We start from the raw sequence: 15,953 nt of genomic DNA on the forward strand, positions 1-15,953 counted from the left end.
CACAGCAGGCACCCACACCCTCTGTTTGCCAAGGAAAGCAAACAACAGCGGTACGCTCTGTCCTGAGGCGCCCAGGAGCTTTAGCTTCCACGGAAGTCACTCTGAGGGACGGTTACAAGACTTATCTGCAAAGATAGCACGAATGTCTATGCGGGTCTAAAGTCACCGAGTTTAAACAGGGCGGGAATTAAACTTATCTCGGTATCCTCCGCAACTTGAGCTAACACGAACGCGACCTGCCTGCTGCACTTCAGCCTTCCTCCTCCTCAACGCCAGGAGCCAAAGGTAGCTCGGGCATCTTGGTCACTGGGAGTACAAGCAGCCAGCGGTCACACTTCCCTCCCAGTGGCTCTAACATCAATGTTAACATGACCACGCTTCAGGCACTTAATAAATTACAGCTTTTGCTACCATCTTACATACTGAACTAGAAAAATAGGAATAAAAAGACTACATCTATAGTGTAGATAAAAGATCCATACTGTACAGCCAACGCATAGCACCCTGTATACAACCGTGCCACACAGAGCACAGAGCTAAAAACATCATGCCAAAGTGACCATTTCTGTCAGAATCTCTTCAAAATGCTGTCTATGGCTGGTATCTTTTATTGAAAGCACACAGTGTTTCAAAACCCTCTCACAAACACGAGCCCCCACCAGCACCCTCAGGACTCTGGCAGCCCAGCTAGGGCTCTACCCACTTTACCAAACAAAGGCGAGCTCTGCTGTTCAAATTACTCCCTCAGGGACACGTTGTACAACCCCTCCGACTTCATTTTACTTCTTCAGTAATACCACTGCAAACACACTGAATGCTAATAATAAATAAATTATTCAAATATTCTGTCTCCACAGAGGCAGCACGTGAATCATCTTCCTGAAAGGAAACTCCTGAAGAGACTGTCAGGTACCCTTCATGTGTGGGGGGGAGCCAATTTAAATAATAATGCAATATGAATGAAAAGTGATTTATCATAACAAGATAGCAGCTTTGCTTTTAATTCAATGGGTTGACTGAAGTCAAGTCATCAGCAAATGCAGAGCATGGCTGTTAGTACATTTTCAAGAAGGGTGGGACAGGTCCTTGGAGAAGCAAAATTTGTGAAGACAACAAGGTGAAGTCAAAACATTTGGTGCTCTTCTGATGAAGGCAGTAAGCTGGTGAACTCAGCTGGACGCTCAAAACCACCAGATCTTTACAAAACAGTTATTTATGGAGTTAAAAATCAATTTCCAGATGTACCTTTAAAAGTAAGTAGCCTGACTGAAACTTCAAGAGAAAAAACAACACTAAAATACACTTTTTGTTAGTAAGAGCTAACAAACAGCACCATTGCTTTTTACAATTAGATTCCTCTCTGTTTAAGGTTATCCCATTAGTGGAGCATCAAAATATGATACAGAGACAGTATTTTGTAGACTGACAGCTCTGGGCAGTGAGAAGCACTATTATCATCATTCACGTTTCAGAGCAGAAAACCAAGGAATTATAACCCCAAAGCAAAAAAGAGTTGTCATTCTTGGGGAACATGAGACTCCCAAATATGTGTTAGGAAATGACTGTTCAGTTAGATTAGGGCATTAGGGTCTTGCCCAAGGTTGTATTATAGATCAGAGCACCTAAATCAACCTATTCTAAGGCTGGACTATCTTGCATCCCTTTTATACTCCTGTGTGCCTCTCTTCTTCTGGTCATCATTACATTCAAGCATTATACGACATTAAAATATTTGTAATATAAATGCTACCTTGCCTTGTTTTTTGTTTTCTTTGCACATCTAGGTAGTAGAAGAAAACAGAGTGATTCTCTCAGAACTGGTTTTCTTATGAGATGTAAAGACATACAATTCTGAAAACTACATGTACATTAGACTTACTGACTTCTCTTACTGACTGCCTATGCAGTGGAAGGAGCAGATGAAATGAATTTCCACCTCTACAAGAAGCCCACTGTGCCTGCAGTGGCCCTCTGGTATTTGCTGGTGGATGCTGACCCACGCATCCCAGTTTTTCACAGTATCAGAGGGAGAACGTGGGCACACGCATGCACACTGGCACCTCCTCTGTGAGCCTGTTGCCAGCTCCCATCCTGAAGGCACAGAGAACAATTCCCCCCACACCACTCCAGAGGAAAGACCAAGCAGAGCGTGTTGGCAGTACATCTCCAGAGAAACTGGTCCCTACTTCTGCTGTATTTGTACTTCGGTGTCACTACTAACACAAAAAGCAGGCTGAACATCTTGATTTATAAGCATGGACAATTCTAATTTAGCCTTTATAAGGGAAACCAGTAACAGTTGCACCCCTTCTCCCTCCTCCCTGCTGGCTTATTTCCACCTCCGCAAGTGCTTCTATTAATAGCCAATACTTGGAAACGTGAAGTCCCAAATCTGCTCTCTCATTTCTTACAATCAATCACTCAACGGACAATGGATTAAGTGGACTGTTTGCTCATGTCAAGGATTCTCATGCTTATTAAAGGAAAACATCTCTGTGTGGATGTGTGCCTGTTCATAAATGAGCTGGCTCCCATCTTTAACACAGGACTTCTCAGGCCTGGTTTGTACACTTATTGCACAAAATAAACTTTCTAAATAAGGGATACAGTTCTTTTTGCTCTCTCAAATAAATTCCAATTCTTATCCAAGAATAAAGTGAGCTGCAGGCTTTGGCCACCTCCTGAAAATCTCATGTTATGGTCAGCTACCAGATGGCAGTACACTGAAATGTGAAATCCACCATCTCGGACTGACGGCATCACGGGCTGGTATCTTGCCTGCAGCAGTAGTGCCCAGATTCATCATATCCACTCTGCAACAAATTCCAGTCACTGTCTCCTACCAGTCTTGGCGATTGATAGCTGACCCTGTGAAGACAGAGTCATCCAGCTCTTTCCTGCAAGAGCTCATCACAGGCGGTGCCTGCCACCTCCAGCTACAGCAGGGACAGCTGGACCATGGCAGATTATGCCCACGTGGTCAGAAGCATCAGTGAGAGATGGAAGGGTCTTACAAAACGCCTTCTCAGAGAAGAGGCTGAGCCATCCCCATGTGAGCATCGTATCTCTTGCTCTGTTCTTGAGAATGAGGATGCCTGTTCCCCAGGGCTGATGGTACAGAGCAAACAAAGCAACGTGTGAGCTCCAGGAAAGACAATCCCTCCTTTCTAGGGCTTCCCCAGCCAACTGGGACCAGAGGCCGTGCAAGACTCCTCACTCCTCCTCTCCCATCCTCTGCAAATGGGAGGGGATTTTTGCCAATCTTTTTTTTCCCCTTTCATTAAAAGGGAATCACGACTTTAAAGGAAAGCTGGGCAGTCTAAAGTCAGTTCACTGACTGCAGCACAAATGCAAGTCCAGGTCTGCAAGAAACATTTTTCACATCTCTGGGGTAACAGTTCATACCTTTAACATCTGCAGGCAGCAGATTTAAACTGCACTGATCATCAGCGAAGCAAGCAGAGGAGCTTGCCCACAGAAGAAAGGAGGCTGTACGGCAGAGATCACGGCTGTACCTCTGGCTGACCAGGAACTGCTGGAAGCAGTAATCCCAGGTGGACTATCCAGTCACACTGAGGAGGATCATCTCCATCTTTAGCTACAACCACAACAGCAGCCAGATGACCCAGGCTCATTTTCCTTCCCTGGATGACAAAGAATCACTCACCATGCTATCGCAAGGGTCTTCTTCTGCTGGGCTTTGACAACAAGCTCGGAAAGCTTACCCAAGAACCCCATTATTCCTGGCAGACATGCACTTGCCTTAAAACACAGGGAAGACACTGTGTTATGTCAACGCTGTCCTGTCAGTCATGGGGCTCCTGCATCTTCTGGGGCAGCTTCCGCATCTCCTACACTCCTATTTCAGTCCCCACTGGAGCAGGAACAGCATACGCAAATCTCTGCTTTCACAGTACAGCGTTCTGTTATCTTGCCAGCTGTAATTATACCCACAAGCACCATCTATGTACACTTCCTTGAAACTCAAGACCGAATAAATTCGATACAAGAAGACATAGTAATATGTTGCATTTAGTTTTATTGAAGTGTGAGGGCAAATAAAAAAACAAAGAAGTGTTTTTTTGTTTTTCTCAAAAAGAAAGTTTTATCTTTAAGAAACAAAACAAAACACCTCCACAGTCCAGTTACATCTTACAGGTGGTACATGGCAGCTGAAATTTATATATGACTGCTGCTAAAAGTTAATTGGAAGATGTATTTTTAATTTATTCAAGGAGAATGATAGATATATCGCAAAAAACCTTTTGTTATTGCAACTGATTTGTGAGCAACTGCATCCTCAAGACAATATCATAAGCTTAATACTCAAGAGCAGTGCAGAAGAAACAACACAGATTTTATTTGAACATGATGCATTAGTTTCAAAGCTTTGAAGTTAATGTGAATGTGTCCCCACCTATCTCACCCAGCACAAGGTCCTGAAGAGTTTTGTATTATGTCCACCTTAAAGACTTTTTCCCGTCATGCATTTTATTAAATGAAAATGCATGTGAGAAGAGAGCTGAAAACAGAAAGAAAGAAAAAAACAAACACAGTGGGAACAAAGGCTCTCAATACAGAAGGTGTATTAAGCAATGATTTTGAAACAAACAATACAATATGTACAATAATGAGTTACAGACACCTACGTAGCAAAGGTAAAGCAGTAAGAGCAGAACACTGTATTTTTGTCCTGGGAATCCTGAAGGCTAGAACGCAGCAGTCTCCTTGGATATAAAAATTAGTTTTGAGAGAAGGTACCCAAACCTGGTAAGGCTGAAGGTCCTACCCATTTCACATTCTGAATGGGATTTCATTAGAAGACCGAAGAGCACAAGGATATAAGGTGCAATCCTCACCTAACAGAGGGAGCTCAACATTTTAAAAAGCACCCGTGTAAGTGACTTACTCAGCCTCAAAATTAAATTCATCGTTTGTTTGTTTTAATCAGAAAGTTAATGCTAGAAGCCACAGTACCGCAATCCTCAAAAAAGAAACTGAGGTAGCCATCTTGTATCTAATAAAACAATACGTAAAAGGAATAGAGCATAGATATTTTAGGTGGTAAGTTCAAAATTCTTCAACAAAGTACAAGCAAAGACGGAAAGGAACAGAGAATTAATCCCACTCACGTCAAAGACATTAAGGACATAGAATAGCTACAATTAATTTTAACTTCCCTTTCTCTTCCTCTGCTATTTTGAGGTACACAGATAACTGGTTTCTCAGTTGCTCTTTCTCTGGAGAGGTACGTTAAATGCTTTACAATGGTTAAGATCACTTTGCCAAACAGTTCAGGTATAAAATGAATGGAAACCAGGAGCACTTGCTAATCTTTCTTGGCTCAAAGTAGTACTACTTACATTGCAAAATTTTTTCCTCTTCATTCCCCAAACCAAAAAAAAAGAACATTATCTTTAACAACTCAGAAGAAATGAGGTGTGACAAGTGCACACAAATATTACATTTACTAAAATTCCAGAACCATTCAGTATTATTGTCTGTAACACGCACTGAACATTCTTTTCACGTATAACAAAATATTCATCAAGTAAAGACAGTTTAAAATCTCTTTGTTACGTACACTTTTGCCAATTAAATGGCAGTGTTATAACCAGCAACAGATATTTGAGTCAATTTTTCATTCCCTCATTTGAATTAAGCTGGATATAGGCACTGGCAGAAGGCACTTAAGATGGTCATGTAAGGTAGGACTTGATAAACCTCTCCACCCCCTCACCTCCAACCTCCCTGCAGCTGCTAGCATTCCTCCACACAGGTCTTATGGAAAACAAAGAAGCAGCAAAGAGGTGGATACACTATTTCCATGCAACCTGCTGAAGCCTGTGCATGAAAGAGCTCATTGTCAGGAAAAACAAAAGAAAGAAAGGAAGAAAGAAAGGCTTTGTTATTTTGTTGTCTTAAAATCAAAACCAGTAAGTGTTAGAAGATAACCTTAAGAAGTTTTTCTTCACACTCTCATCCTTCAAACCTCATTGCTGGATCGTGTATATTAGAGTTCAATTTGGCTGGCTTTTCCCCTTGTAATAGCAACACAGGATGCCAACTCAGTTAAAGGTCTGTTAGGCTTTGTTAGCTGCTTGAAAAGGCAGTCATCTCTCTTTTTTTCTCTATTTCTTTAATATGAAGAAATGTTTTGCATTTTTAAAATTTTTTTAGCCCCCCCCCCCCCCCCCCCCCCAATTGGAAGCCAGAGGAGGACAGAGGAGAAGAGAGTGGAGAACAGTGCACTTTTCATTGGCAGAAGGTTTTAAGCAACAGCCAAGGCAGGGACGACTACAAAATAGTTGATTTTAGTTCCTGGATATCTTGCATGAAAGGAAGACATAAAACATTTACGCCATACAGACTTGACAAAATATTTTAAATTCCATAAACTAAATTACAAAAACTTTATATGTGCAGGTAAACGTTTAAAAACTGAACTCTTGAACAAATGAAAATGAATCAAGCCTATCTATTCACAACAGTGTTAAAAACAACAACATTCCCAGACTGCAAAGACTGCAGATCTACCCTACTGAGACCAAATTCAAAAGCTGCCAAGCTATACAATTTATATTGTCTCTGACTGTTAAGAAATAATCTAAATGCTTTAATGTATTTAAAACGTGTATGAGCAAATCTCAGCAAAGGTATTAGATAACAGAATGATGCAAACTCTCGTATGTGCAAGGAATCAGTTGAAAAACATTCTCAGGTAAACTACAGATGTTGTGTTACATTGGTGGGTGGTAGGTGAGCACTACTGACTGCCAATTATTCACTTGTGGGCCTAGCTGTGAGTAAGGCTTCAACCGAGGTAATTTGGATAAATGTTCTGGAGGATGTTACACAGCATTTTCTGCCAGAAAGAAAGCCATAGAACTCTTGGTACCATGTGAATGAACACAAAACTAAGACACTTCATGGACAACTGATTGCAAAGACCATAAAATCATCTTAAATGACTTAAGTTACTTCTGCACCATACACAAACATATAGAGTCTGGGCAAACAGCTTTCTGTGCTCTCAAGACACTTCCCTTAAGAATGACGGCAGTTCCATGTGCACAACAGCAGAAACATAAATACATTTAGCAGTCAACGATGATTGCAAAAAGTCCGCTAAGACAGACTGAAAATCTTCACATATCAAAACTGCAAACCTGTTTATATTGTCCATCTAAAGTAAAGAAAATATCTCAAGTTCCTCTGTGAAGATAGGCACCCTTAAACACCATTTACCTGCTATAGCTCTGCTACCTACCTTTGGGTACACTTAGGTATCAGCACAATTAGGGAGCAAAAGAAAGGACATCTCACAAAGAACAACCCTGCTTCATCTGCACAGCTAAAAGCAGTGTTACTGGAACATTTTGTTCTAGGCACACTTTATTCCACACATAGGGGAAAAAAAACCCACACCTTTGTCATAATTTACTGTAAGCAAATTAATAATCTGAGAAAAGAAAAAAGAAGCAGCAACTTTTATAGACTACACTCACTTTATGCAGTAAATCGTCATTTTCAAGGCACCAGATGCGCAATAAAGGAAACAGATTAAAGGAAACAAAAACACTTAGTTACTTCTTGCTCAGTGAATATTACAAAAGCTGTGCAATTTGCAAGAGGTATTTGTTAAGTAGAACAGTTACTCCGAGATGTAGCATCCATCACCTACCTTGTAGAAGGGCTCCATTTCTCTTGAAAAAGGTGCTTCCTGGCCAAATGGGTGGACCTGATGTGCTAAAGGTAATAAGAAATAAGTGTAAAGAAAATCTCATTTACATTAAATAATTGTAAATTACTATTTATATGAATGCTATTTTGTTTTTAAAGCTAATGCTACTTCATGGCATTTTTGCCTTCAAGCAAGTCTCAAATCTCACTTTAAAAATAGGTTAATTTGATTCAAGATGCATTCTCTTCACAAGAAGAACAACTCCTCAGCACAGCACACACCCACACTCTCATTTAGAGGAAGAGAGAAAAAAGCAATTTGGCATAAATAATAATATACAAAACGCAAATCAACGTCAAAAATATTTACTGAATTCTCGGTACAGCAAAATATATGCCTTTTTTCAAAGCCATCTGCTAAAAACCCAAGCGCTTCATGGCTGTTACTCAGTCATAACCACCCACCGTTCCAGCTAAAGTACTGACATGAAGAAACCTCGGCCAAGCACCACCCGGCTCCTGTACCTACACACGACTACAGCCACCAGCGTGCCCTGTGTGAAGAGATTCACCCACTGCACCAGGAACCACTGCAGCAAACAAGTTGTCCTGGGAGCGCCAGAAGGAACCAAGCTTGGTTTTGCTATACACATGGGCTAGTGACCAGGGCTGCTTGCTCTCGCCTTTTCAGCAGTCGTGCCCATGGCAGACCCTCGGGTACCCAACGGGTCCTTCCCTGAGCTCCCAGCTCGCCTCTGACTCCCAACAGCGCTGCCCGCGGAGATGCACGGCCAGCACCTCTCCCGCAGCAGCCCCGCTGCTCCAGAAGGGCCGCTCTCTTCCACCACGTGCCACGCGTTTGGCAGAAGGATGGGTGGTTGTTTCTTAACAACAGGCTGCTCCTTAATGAAACAGGCTCCCACATAGGCCCTCTAAGACAATCATACGCGCTTCTACTACGCAAGGATTTTATTGAAATTACTATCACAAAAATAAGCTGTATCAGTAATAGCTGTACATCCAAATTCTAGCACAAATTAAAAGCAAGAGACTAAATATCCTTTGGTAAGGCAACTCTGCCTTTGTAGGTAACCCATCTTCCTCTTCGGATGCAAGACGTGAACCAAACCCCACACGCCATTCTTGTTCAAAGTTACCTTTGTCCTGTTTGAGTTGACTGCTGCTACGATGCAATGAAATGGAAAACAGATGCTGTTACATTTACAGCAGGAGCAAAGTTTTGATAAAATGCCATATATAAAAGAAAAAAACGAACACCTACTTTTACAATTATTCTGCAGAGACTCTTGTGCTAACATATAAAAACTTCACTGTGTGGCTTATTTAAATAAAGTGTTAAAATACAGACCATAAAAGGATCCAAGGCAATTACACAAGTAATAAAAGCCTTCAATACTCCTAAACAAAAAGGGGAGTTGAGAGACACAGAGACCAAAACGACCAAAAAGAAGTTAAGTACGTCTACATTCATAAGTGCTCGAGTGCACTGGGGCATGCACTTGTCTGAATACACACGCTCACTTCATACGGCTTAATATAACCAATTGTTTGCATTTCCTATAGCAAGCGCCAGCTCCTCAAGTGTAGCTCCTCAGCTCAGATGAAGGTCAAGGGCTGTTGAGGGCATTCACACTCCTGTCAAACAGGCTCGCCTCTTTGTATCGCGGCACAGTCCAGGTCAACCTGTAGGACAGGAGCCATGAGGCTGCGAGGGGAAAGCCGCGGTGCAGCCCTCATACTGCACCGCATTGCTGCCACAGGAATCGGGATCCGCAGTGTGGCACTTCCGGGCGTCTCAAAAACCCAAGGAAAAAGGTGGAGCTGAGAGATGGAGCTGTAGCAAAATGGCACTGCCGGGCTGCTGTACGCTTCTGTCTGGGTGAAAGAGGGCTATAAAGGGAAGAGAGGGAAAAACTTATATATATTTGAATAGACCAAATGTCTCCACTAAAGAAACAAAGCAATAGTGATTTATCTTATTTTCCAACTTGAATAAAAGCCCAAGGCTCTCATAAAAAACTCCATCTGATTCAGCACAAACCCACAAGAACTGAGAAAATTAACTGTGCCTTCCCAGGGAAGGAAGCTGAAGAATTCAAGCATGTAAATAATGTACCACAGCGACCGGTCAAGCCTTTCAAACAACAAACTTCTGTGCTTGCGGGGCTTTGCTGGAGCTTAGTTAAGCCTGATCAGTATTGGAGAAATTGTCTTTCTGTTCCCAAACTTATGCCTGTGAAGTTTCAGATGGTATTAATTATTAAAACATGTTTCAAGTTAAGAAATGAGAGAGTTAAACTATCATCTCTCACTTTAAAGTGTTCAAAAGCTGCTTCTCCCAGCTCTAGATTAGGAAACCATTTTTAAAAGTTCATTCTTCTAAAGATCGTCCATAAAAAAAAAAAAAAAAAAATTTGGCCCATCTCAGGCATTTTCTCAAAGGAATCGTTTCTTCAGTTTAGTCTGTAACAGACTGGAGAACAGTGACTGGTTCTCCTATAAAACAAAAATAGGAAATCTGTTTTATGAACTAGCATTTGTAATCAATACACGTTGTAAGATTAACATTTATGCAATTAGAATTATTAACAGCAGAGTTTCTCCCTAACTTATGAACTAAGCACACTGACTAAGGTCAAATTTCATTTCCAATAAATCCCCACACAACTACTGAAGAAAAATGGAAACTAGTTTGAGCTCTTGTATCACTCACTGCGAGAACGCTAGTGACCTGATATATCGCTGCCATGCACAGGTCTGGTTTGACTTAACCTCCCAGCAGCAGACAAGCACAGAGTACTTTTTCTGGGCGTGGATCACCAGTAAAGAGCTGAAATTTCAAACGATCGTATTGAAAGAACACTAACTAGCACAGTTTTTGGATAAGAAGATGCGAAAACCTCAACGGTTACCCATCTGTCAAGGGCCACTGGTTTGATTTGCAGAAAAAACGGTCATTTCAAGCACACCTTTAGCTAAAGGGATATCCAGAGTGCAACAGTATTTGTTGCAAACTCATCGAATTTGTTGCACATGCATCAAGTGACAAGTGGGACTGGATTTCCCCTGGAGCCAGCTTTTCTTCTGGCGACACGGCCGGCAGGAAACTTCGCTGTGCTGGGCCCTGGGCATGGGAAACTGCATGACCCAGGAGGGGAAGCAGGGGTCTTTCGGAGGGAAGGCTTTTCCCCAGGAAAATGCTGCTTTGCTGAAATCTAAAACATTCCCTGGGAATGTGTGGATTTGGACACCGCAGTGCTGGAAGCCAGAGCTGTGGGACAGCCAGCGCGGCGTCCTGGTGGCCGGCCAGCCCCAGAGGCCAGCCCATGCCCAAGCTCCCTTCAATTACTGCTACCAAAACACATGCCACGTGTTTTACAAGGTCTTTAAAACGTGCACAGGCTTCGAGAGACTTAAAAAAAGGAAATGTAAAGCCTTTGTCTTCTGGAATTCACATCGGAGCAAAGAGACTGCAGTTCCTAAAGCCAAGCACTAAAACAAACAAAAAAAAGCCAGGGGCTTTCACAGTTGCAGTATTTCGCAACTATGCCAAAAACTCTCACAGGCCTCTTTGTCAGAAAGGCCTGATTAATAGATTTAAAAAACCCAAACAACTGAAAATTCAAAACAAACTCAATTGTGTGGGCCGGCACACCACAATTAAGGGCTGATGAAAACAGAGAGGAAAGGCAGTAAACAGAGGCCAATGACTGCGTTACCCGATGTGCCCAGAGGCTGAGGGCAGGCAGGAGGACGCAGGCAAGGGGGGAAACAACCAACCTGCCCAGCAGATCCCCCACAAGGGGGGCTTCCCAGGCCCCTGAGGTGGGAAGCTGCTCTGCCCCCTGCCGGAGGGCAGCTGGTGCCAAAGCGTGGCCTGGCCTGGCCCTCACAGCAGCACCAGAAGCGCGGGGCAGGACACTTGGGAAGGGGATGAAGGATGCGTGGTGCCAGCTGTGAGCCAAGAGCTGCTGTACACTAGGCACCCACACCAGGCACGCAGCAGCAAATGGCTGCGGGACTGCAGATGGGCTGCAGCGCCATGGGGTGCTGTATCCAGCCCCTACTAGCGGCCAACACGATGGGCAAAGGCAGCAGTGATGACTGAACGAAGAACCTCTTTTGCAGAAAGCTGGAGGAGGAAGAAATGCAGCTCTTTGCCCCAAGACCAGCACAGGCAGTTCCCAGGGATATGAGGAGTGGCTGGGAAGGCACCAACCCCTGGCGAATGCTGCCCTTGTGCTGGGGCCACTGGCATTTTTCAGGACAGCGATGCAACAAACTCCAGGAGCTGCAGATGCCAGGTGAAGGGCCAATAGGCATCACTGCCCCATGCTGAAGGTCCACCCTCACCAGCCCATCCCACAGCGTAAAATTCCTCACCCACACCTCCGACCAACAGTGAACTAACTGAAGGATACGTCGAGAAGGACATCAAACCTGGAAACTGCAAACCACTTGTCAAAGAGCAACCAGCGGAGCATCTTGTGGGTAGAGAAACCCACCTCCAGAAGTTCTGAAAAGCAATAGCAACACCACCATTTTTACATTCAAAGGTGTGGAGATAACAATAGCAATAGGTGCTTTCATCTGGCTGCAGTCCATGAAACCCTGCATGTAGTGGCAGCAGGGAACGGTGCCCCTGAAAAGTGCACGCAGCTCCTGAGGTAAGCTGGACGCAGCCTGCTGCCAGAAGGTGCCCAGCTAAGCTGGAAGACTGCAATTTTTACTGTTCCTTGAAAAATAATTTAGGATGGGGTGGTAACTGAGAAAAAACTTTGGTAGTGTATTTGCTGGGAATGCGGTATCTTTCGATGCTGGAAGATGAACAGCACGTCCTTATGCCGGCCACCTCGGGTCCTCACGTGAAAACAGCCAGAGCGTGGCGGGAGGCCTGGAGTGCGCACACAGCCTTAACCTGAGGCAGCTGCCACCACACACTGGCCGAGGGCTCTTCCAGCGCTGCTCAGCCCTCCTGCGGTCAGCCCTCCTGCTCAGCCTCCTGCTGAGCCCTACACTGCTCAGATCCCTCTGCCACCGACCGAGCTCGGCTCTCTGGCCTCGACCCGAGCGCCATCGCCGGGCCTCCGGGCCTAGAGTAACATGGCGACCACACCGCCGAGCGCCTGCCCACAGTACCACAGCCGCACTAACGAAATTGGTCCCTCGCGTTACAGATTTGGAGCGACATGGAAGCATTTATATACTGCTGTACCTCCAGCACATGCGTTTTGTTAACAAGGAGAAAAAAAAAAAACACACACACAATCCCTGCCAGCAGTTTGCTGGCAGTTAATATCACAATTAGCTATCACCTAGCAACAGTCAAGCAAGCTTCCTCTCAAATCAAAGGAGAAAAAAAAAAAAAGCTCTACTAAATTGGCTAATGACAATACATAAAAAATATCTGGAAGGTACGTGTTAAGGTATTTCCTGATTTTAATGAAATCTGATTACTTTAGAGATTTTAAAAATACAAAACCATTACTCTATCTGCTCAGATTTTCCATAACTGACACAACATTATTCTTAAAAAGATTTATGAATTCACAATACTAGTTTCTAATTTATGAAGACTGATCTAATATTCTGGTAATGCTCCTCTTTCCTCTGCAGTTCAGGCTTTTATTGTCTCTCGGTATCTCTCACTTACTGCGACACGGGGGATGGAGACTTTAAGCTCCTGGATGGAGTCTTTGCTGGTTTCTCTAGGGTGCCTAACACATTTTCGGGCAAGTAATATCATTCTGATCTCCTGCGCACTCTAAATGAGTTTTCTATATGTCGTGACCGCCAGAGGGATTACATCTGAATTTTTATTAAAGACAAAAGGAAAGTTGCACAGGAAAGCTATTCATGAACAGAACACCAGAAAAAAAAAAATTGTGGAAAAAAAAAGTGGAAAGTTGGCCAGATCTTTGTATTCTCCAAATAGCCAAAGCCATTTTCCTGCCACTGTCTTCACTTAAAAGAAGAAATTATGCAAATAAATAAATAGAAAGGGAAAGAAATTGGGATCTAAAAAAAAAAAAGAAAAAAACAAACACAACACTCATATTTCCAGAATTTGGGATAAAAACGGTGATTCCTATTCTCAAGAAAAACATGGCCATGTGTCCTTCGGAGCCCATCAATGACTCTGCTGTGGTGTTTAAAGACCGTTCTCACTGCTGAAGTGATATATGAAGCCTTCTTGTTCCCTGGTGAGACGCTGTAGCCTTCAGCAAGAATTTCAGTCTTTGCCAAGAGCTGAATATATACTTGTGGACAACAATGAAGGAATTGTTCTTTAAATAAATTTTACAAATCCTGATTTCTATGGAGTTGTTTCAAAAGAAATGGCTATTTGAAGTATGACACATGGAGAAAATGCAAACTTGCCACTAATCTGCTTTTAAATGTTTTAACATTTATTGTGAGCACATTATAATTCTAGGCTGAACATTGAAATAGGAAAAAGTCCATATATAGCTAGAAGTTTATGGTGAGACAACTGTCCCACATTACTTTTAATTAAAAAAGATTTGTCTCCAGTGGAATCAGGAGATGCTGGCTATCGGCCTCAAATTCTCATTCTGCCTCTACCAGTCAGTGAATCACACTGTGACTGCAGGCAAGTCACTTCTTCCTTCCTCAGTTTCATTTTTGTTCTTTTGTGGTAAGTACAGGAATATGTTCTTACCGACATAGTCTACATATCTCTGGGAGGAATAAAGAATCGTTAAGTAACAACACATCAGATGAGAAAAAGGTGTTTTGAAGCACATGCAGTTAGAGAAGGAACACCACAGCACACTTCTACTAGAGGACGGGTTGTTATTTTTCCTGATTTTGAAGGAAGGAAAAACACCGCAGGTCACTTCACACACTGTAGCGCTGTCTCTCCTTAATCCACAGCTGTTATTACCTGGCTCCTAGGCTATATATCAGTGGATGAAAAACTGGTGCTAGTCAGGCTGGGGACACTTCAGAGTTGTCTGAACTTGCTCATGTGCTACGAAGCACATCCGTGCCAGCTCCTGCAGGCACCACAGGCCAGTCCCCTGCTGCCCAGATGAGCAGACGATCCTATCCAGGGCCGGCCAGCAGCCTTGAAGACCACAGAGGGCCGTGGCCTCTTTTGGACTATAGCAGCATCAAACGCTGACCTGGCCAGCTGGGAGAAGTTTGGTTCTCTTCTGTTCTACAAAATTAGAAACGGAGCACTCCAGTTCGCTGATGATAGCCTCTGTTGCAAAACAAGTCAGGGGGAAGAAGAGCTTCATTTCAGTTTTGTTTTTACTTGAGTAGAATTGGAAGAAGGAAGTCTTTAATCTCAGATTCAAGAAAATAAAACAAGTCCTAACAATCGCCTATACCTAGGCACACCTTAATTTTCAACTTGATGTAAACAAAGAGTCTACTCTGATAGTTAACGCTAAGAAAACAGACAAAGCTTTGGAGAACTTTGATGCTGAGCACCTGGTTCACTATGAACCACCACAGAACAGCAGAGCCACCAGCTAGGCACAGTGCTGTAAAGTTGTACCAAAACCACCGTTTCTCCCAAACTGAAACCCATCAACAATTTAAAAAGCCCAAGGTGACCCGATTTACTTCTGCTGCTCTAGTGCTGAATTCTCCATTTATTCTTTCTGCAGCAGTCCAGGAAGCCCTGCTGGTACACTTGGCTGGATCTCACAAACGCTTTCTGCACAACACTCCCGCGACATTTCTAACCATGGCCCGTCAGACTTCAGATAAACGATATGCACGTCTCTGCTAGAAATCCATTAGGGAGAACACGTTGCTGGTTAAAGACACTGATGTACCGTGAACATGCACGAAGTTATAAACATGTGCGCACACAACAGAGCAAATCTGATCTCCAGCAGAACAGAAATAAATGGCAAAAAGGAAGATGAAGTCTTCAAGTCACCCCCCTCCCCAAAATGTTTCATGTCACTTGCTGAAATTTTTATTTATCCGGTGTGGTGTGACTCCTCATTTCATGAATTTCAGTACCAGCAAGACTCAAAGCCAAGCATGACCCGCAGGCGGCTGCCAATATGAACTCCTCCTCTATTACTTGCTTAAAGCCAAGGCGCTTACCAGCTAAAATTTTCCATACTTGGTTTTTCTCATTAATCTTGAATGAATGTGGTTCAGATGATTCAGAACTAATCTGGCTTCTGGAATTACAGAAGCAGAGGACAAAACGAATGTTTAACCTCTCCCCTGGAACGTTTAACCTCTCCCAGATGCTGAGG

At 43.2% G+C, this 15,953-nt stretch overlaps 1 protein-coding gene across 15 annotated transcripts in view; it reads right to left on the reverse strand.

The window, feature by feature from the left end:
* Nucleotides 1-15,953, reverse strand: part of FOXN3 (forkhead box N3) — a 200,564-nt gene that overhangs the window by 69,492 nt on the left and 115,119 nt on the right. For all 15 annotated transcript variants that reach the window (XM_080593476.1, XM_080593472.1, XM_080593484.1 and 12 more), the window contains one exon: nt 7,685-7,749. In XM_080593476.1, coding sequence (XP_080449602.1) covers nt 7,685-7,749 — 65 coding nt within the window. The remainder of the gene's footprint in view (nt 1-7,684; nt 7,750-15,953) is intronic.

This window comes from Anser brachyrhynchus, assembly GCF_964034855.1.
Source record: "Anser brachyrhynchus genome assembly, chromosome: 5".
NCBI classification, from domain to species: domain Eukaryota; kingdom Metazoa; phylum Chordata; class Aves; order Anseriformes; family Anatidae; genus Anser; species Anser brachyrhynchus.